This window comes from Chaetodon auriga, chromosome 16 (genome assembly GCF_051107435.1).
Source record: "Chaetodon auriga isolate fChaAug3 chromosome 16, fChaAug3.hap1, whole genome shotgun sequence".
In the NCBI taxonomy this organism is placed as follows: Eukaryota; Metazoa; Chordata; class Actinopteri; order Chaetodontiformes; family Chaetodontidae; genus Chaetodon; species Chaetodon auriga.
In genome coordinates, this window is record NC_135089.1 from 3,520,303 (window position 1) to 3,526,302 (window position 6,000).

At 45.5% G+C, this 6,000-nt stretch overlaps 1 protein-coding gene across 1 annotated transcript in view; it reads right to left on the reverse strand.

Moving 5' to 3' along the window:
* The window catches only part of shank1 (SH3 and multiple ankyrin repeat domains 1), a 59,040-nt gene extending 53,262 nt beyond the window's left edge, over positions 1–5,778 (reverse strand). The window contains exon 1 of the mRNA XM_076751537.1: positions 5,674–5,778. Within this exon, the coding sequence (XP_076607652.1) occupies positions 5,674–5,733 (60 nt within the window). The 5' untranslated portion in view covers positions 5,734–5,778. The remainder of the gene's footprint in view (positions 1–5,673) is intronic.
* Between the last annotated feature and the right edge of the window lie 222 nt (positions 5,779–6,000).

Genomic DNA, 6,000 nt, shown 5'->3' on the forward strand with positions numbered 1-6,000 from the left:
GTGTGTACAGTAATGTTATTTCTGAATTTTAATCATCACCTATTGGTCACCTTTTGCAGCATCTGGAGCAGCATTTTGGTCACTCGTCATTTCACTATCAACAGACTAAAATTCTATATATGAAACACATGGATGTGCTTTATTTGTGCCTCTGTGTACATGAGAAATATGAGAAACGAAAGGCTTGAAAACTTGTTTTTTGGCAGGACTGGGATGTTTTTTCCTTCCTTTTAACATGCATTGTGCATTGTTGCATTGTAATCAAGTAAAATGTGAGCCAGTTATATGCATTCAAGCTAAAATCAACAAATGAAGCAGGTGGCGGCAGCTCGGGTGGTAACAGGCCTGTCAGAGAGGAAACTTTAAGATATTCATGTATGGGGAACAAGCGAGATGAGCCATTTAACATCTGTTTTAAAAGGCACAAAGCCCAATGGAGGAAGTGGCATGTTAAGCAAATCTGTTTTTTGGCAAGGGAAACACGGTTATGATCACTGTTGTTAACTCCAGACACCGGGTGTACGTTTAATCCAAACAAATGCCGCTTCATGCACGAACACACGCTCACGCCGCGCTTGAACCCGCCGTTGGTGGCAGAAGCCGACGAGCAGAGGGAAATGGGGTTATGAGGCAGCATTTCTACTTCTACATGAGGAGTTTTTTTATGTGACAGAAGTGAGAGGGAAATGAGGTAACTTTGCCGGATGACTTGCCGGAGTCTTGACCTGGTTCTACTAAGCTTCAATCTGTCAGAGGTCTGTGTGATGCCATCAGAAGACTGATATCCCACCAGCACAGTGACATTTAGCCTCCCTCCCGCTCTCTTTTTATCAAACACATATGTATCTTCATGTGCCCTCTCACTCCCTCTCTTCCTGTCTCTCTGGTTCATCGTCTCTTGTATGTAGGACATAGCTTGTATATAGATAGATATTTTCAGTGTCTTGGTCCCCAGGAAATTTCACTGGGAAACTTCCAAAGAACAGATCGCCCCACTTTCCTGCCACTAAACTGGAACGGCCAATTTCCCTCCCTCCTTGTTTGACATCGACACACAAAATGGCACTCTGATGCGCACAAATGGACGCCACATCCCCCCCTGAACATCCTGTTTGTGCGTGTGTGCAAAGACTTGCGTACACATCCACCACCGCGATCCCCCATGAGGCTGCGGCTGCAGATGGATAAGGCTAATAATGTGTGTAAACTCTGACCCTCTGGTCAATTGAGCACATATGTAATCATCCTCCAGCTCTACGGCGTCCACACGGGAGCTCTACATCACGTAAAATGTCAGTCTGAACTGCGGGGACCCAAGAGAGCTTGAGCGAAGGAGAATGAAGACGTGTCTTCTACGCACATTCTGATGTAACCATCCCTTGTGCTGCTAAACTAGGGTGAGCGCCGGTGGAGGAACCTGGTTTGAGTTTGAGAGGAAAGGGTGGGTGTACAACAGCATCACTGGTGCTCTCATCATGGAAATTTCGCAGAATTAGGCCCAGGACACCTCCAAAAAGAGCACCAGCACATTTGGTGTCCCAGAATCTCCCTTCTGTGCACCCTACACCCACCTACCCCCTCACATCGACACTCAGCACGCCAACGGGAACGCTAACAGCCATGCTAGCAGCTCTGTGAGACACAGCTGTGCTAAATGCTAACAAAACATGCTAACGCTACAGTAAGAAGGTGTGATGTTTATGATGTTCACCATCTTAATTCAGCATGTTCGCCTGCTAACATTTGCTGATTAGCACCTGCTAACATTTGGTGATCTACATGAAGCACAGCCGAGGCTGATGGGAAGCATTTTGTTACAAAACAAGATGAAATTGTGACCTGAAGGTGGCACAAAGTTATCACATTCAGGATTCATCATCTGGGAAGCAAAAACGTCTTCCAGGCATCTAATGCCAATCCATTGAGTGGATGTTGAGATATTTCAGTGGAGTAGCTAAGAGAAAGGTCAGGGGATCACCAGAGTCATTAGGATCCATCTTCTGGAAACCATACGTCCACAATTTCATGCAATCCTTTGAGCAGTTGTTGAAATATCTCTGTACCACAGTGGAGGAAGAACCGACCGACAGGCCAGCCGCCAAATCAGCTCAAAACTACGGCGAATCTTAAAAAACGAGCCTGCTCTCATTCCCAGGCCAGCGTCTGACAGTTTGTCTGACAGTGATAATCACATGTTAAAAAGTCTGTCTGGCAGGGAAACACACAGACGTTGAAGTCTTTGAGGAGTGTGACAAAGCAGTAGCAGAACCTGACACCTGGAAAACATGTCGAAACAACCGTCCTGCTACTTTCAAACATCCAACTCTGAGACTCCAGAGTTACTTTAACCCATCCTGTAATGTAAACCAAGGCCAAAACACTCCAACTGCAAAACAGTCGCCAAAACATTCACGCTTACAAGAAATCAAAAACCTTTCATGCCGACAATAAGCCGAAAGACATCTATCCAATTCTGCCGCTCAGATTTTTGAGCATCAAAAGAAACAGGAGTGTAGTACAGGAAGCGGATTTAGAGACATGTTGGGGAAAAGCAATAAAACAAAACCCCGGAGGGCTCCCTATATATAGACAACAGTGGATTATAGTGAAGATGTGAGTGGGTGTACAAAACTACACAAAGACACAAGAAAGAAATGAGCGTGAGAGCTCTTCCTGAGGGGTAAGACTGACCTCGTAGCACATTTCCCTGTGGTTCAAAATGGTGTTTATCTCCGGCTACCAAACCTTGCCTCACAGCACAGTGTCTTTTAAGGTCTTTTAGTCCAAATTTTATTAAGAACAATTTAATAAATGTTAGCTGGGAGCCAGAGCAGTCAAATCAGAGAAATTATAACCAGCATTAATAAGATTTCTCTTTGTCGGCTGCCTTAAAGCCTCTATTCTCTTTCGCCTTTGTGGGCTGCACAGCTCACCTGCAACATCGGTTTGGATGTAAATGTCGTTACAAGGTTGCTGATGTCTCCTGAGACAGAGGATTGCTCGTCTGCTTCCTTATTGATCAAACCGAGGTTTGGCTGTCAAATGTCGACAGCTGATGAATGTCACACGCCGAGCGCCCGCTGTTCGAGCCGTGAGCGTGCACAAAAGGATCACAGGTTGTTACTTAATCCTCTTCTTGGATGCAAATGAAGTTCAAGTGTAAACACATCAAAAGGAAACACTGGTTATAAGTTAGTCGGCGAGGAGTTTGCAAGAGCCGATGCAGTGTGCTGATGCATGACGGTACAGTTATCTGAGTAATGCGTATCTGATTGGAAAAACAGTTATCTTAAAATAAGGCAGTCGTTTTTTTCTTATCAATCATTTGGTCTGTATAATGTGAGAAAATTGTTTAGTGCAGCCGACAGTCCAAAATCCAGATATAAGCAACAAACTACCACACGGAAGAAAGAAAGCAGCAAACTGTCACATAGCAGCTGGAACTGCTTTAAAAGATGATCAAAACAGTAACTGACTTTTCTTCTGTTGAAAAATATCTCCTTGATGAACTGACTAATGGCTTCAGTTTCTGAGAAAGCCGTCTTCGACGAGCACAAACATTATTTCTCTGCGTGCGCGTAAGAGGCCACACTGTTTGCTTAAGCTTCTCTGTTCTCCACACAAGAGATGAAGACAGCCAATCAGCTGGGGAGCCAGAGTGCTGAGATCTCATTCAAATAGCCTGCTAATTAATTAGCTTTATTCGTCATCGCCATTTAATCTCTGTGGGACGGCTCGGAATCTGTACTTGTTTTCTGCTAGCAGCTATATGTGCTGCCTGTATGAGAGAGCTGAGTAATATCCGAAATCAGACTCGTGGCTGAAGCGCTGAAGCGGGGGCTCGGCTCAGAGTGACAGGACCCACTTGCTGCTATCTAGGGCCACGCTGAGGGCCAAGTTGGGGCTATTAGTTGGCAGCGCAGGAGGGGCTCATGAATAAGTAAGACGCAATGGGAGTAGCTGTAGGGGAGGCGACTGCCTGAACATACGAGGGGCTGTGAAATATTAAAGATGGATGCTGTTTCACGGCCGCAGGCGTCGAACGGGAGCCTGACCATGTGGCAACCTCCAGGTCGTCCCTTTTTGTTTTCTACGGCTTCGTGCTCACAAGAGCCTGCTGGATTTGTGTTTTGCTCCTCTCTTAAGAACGACGTCCTTTGAAGTCCTGTCAGAAAGTACCGACCGTCAGCAGAGTCGGCGTAGCAGCGGAAGTTTTGATCTCGACCCGCTGGGAGTCGACCAAAGCCGGGGCCGCGATGAGCGTGCAGCTCTGACAAGACTGAAAAGCCAGGTTTTACACGACGGTTGGAATTAAAACAACTTGAAGCAGGAGACAGGATGAGAGGCGTGATTCATGCTCACTCATACGCTTTCTAGCTGGACAAAGCTGTCACATGGTTTGAAAAAGCCTCGTTTGACCGAGTGAAGGCAGTTTTTCAGCTCCCTGCGGTTCAGCAGCGGCTGAATCAGCACTTCTTCCAGCAGGGTCTGTGGCTCCATGTTTCAGGGCTTTTGAGTGGAAAATCTATTTCCTCAGACAGATACATCTCAAACAGACACATCGTTTATCCACCCTGCACTAAGCAAGTCTTAGTGATGGGATTCTTCCTCAGACTAAACAAACGCCGTCAACCCTGAGTTAACAGTCACAAGGTTAGATCAGCTGAGACTCATCACAGTTCAGCTGCATGTTCCAAACAGGTGTTTTCAGAGCGTTCCACAACTTTCCCAGTCTTTGAAACGTGTCGCTGCATCAGATTCAGAATAAGCAGATTTTTACAAAAATCAATGAAGCCGATGAGGTCAGATATTAAATATAGTGTTTATTTTAAATATTTAGTTTATATCAAAAAGGATTAGCAGGCTATTACATTCTGTTTTATGTGTGCTTTACACAGTGTCCCTAATGTTTTGGAATCTGGGTTGTAATATTTACAACAGCACCATAGAAACCATTTCCTGCAGAATGAGTACTTTGAATACTACGTTCGGCTGATAGTACCTCTGCACTTCTACTTTTAAATATGTATGTTTTAAATCATGGTATTGCTAATCTGAGTCCTCACAGAGCTGAGTCACGTTCACATCATGTGTCACTGGACAGGACAGTGGTTGTTGATTGGTATCACCCTCCTTTGTTTCCTCACATCCCTTCTGTTCGGTGCATAAACAGCTTCACCTCCTCGTCCTTCACCTCAGTAATCCACTGAGCTTGATGTGTAACTGTCATCCGCGTTTCGTCTCATCTGGCTTGAAAGTGACAGACAGGTAAGAAAAGAAGCAGAGGATGCGAGCTATAGGTTGAATCAGACTTTTTAAACTCCAATCACAGAGGGGGAAAGGCATCACATGTTCGCTCTTTTAATCTAAGCTATGTAGGCCAATCAATATGGCTTCACATCAAAGGACTCCTATAGGCCATATCTCCTTTCTCCATGCATTCCTCCTCCCTGTTCAGCTCGTGACTGCTTCTTCCTCTCTCTCTCTTCTACTCATTCTAATTCTATAGCTCGTCCTGACAACCTCAGCATCTTCCCAGTCATCAGCAGCACTTCCTCTTTCTGTTCTCCTCCACTGATTAAACACCTTAACTTTGCAGAGATCCGAGGAGGACATGTGTTGTGTTGAGTGCAAATCCCTTTCCCTTTCAATTTCAGATCCAGCACTGTTTACCGTGAGGGACCTCACACCGTCTGATGTCCAGGCGAGCTGGCAGGATGCAGTGCATCTCATATATCACCTCCCATTCACGCTGCCATGGCCCCCTTCCATCGTTACTATAAATACTGCCAGCTGTGCTTCCATTATTAATGCAGCAAGACGCCCAAACCTTCCCTGGCTCGAACATCGCCGATTCATCATCTCACATAAACTTTAAAACACCCACTACTGCCTACTGCCGGTGCAAACAGACACACATAAACAAGAGGAAAAGGTGCATGCACACACACCAACACACACTTCTGTCCACGACAAGTTCACTGGTGGAGGAGGAGGCAG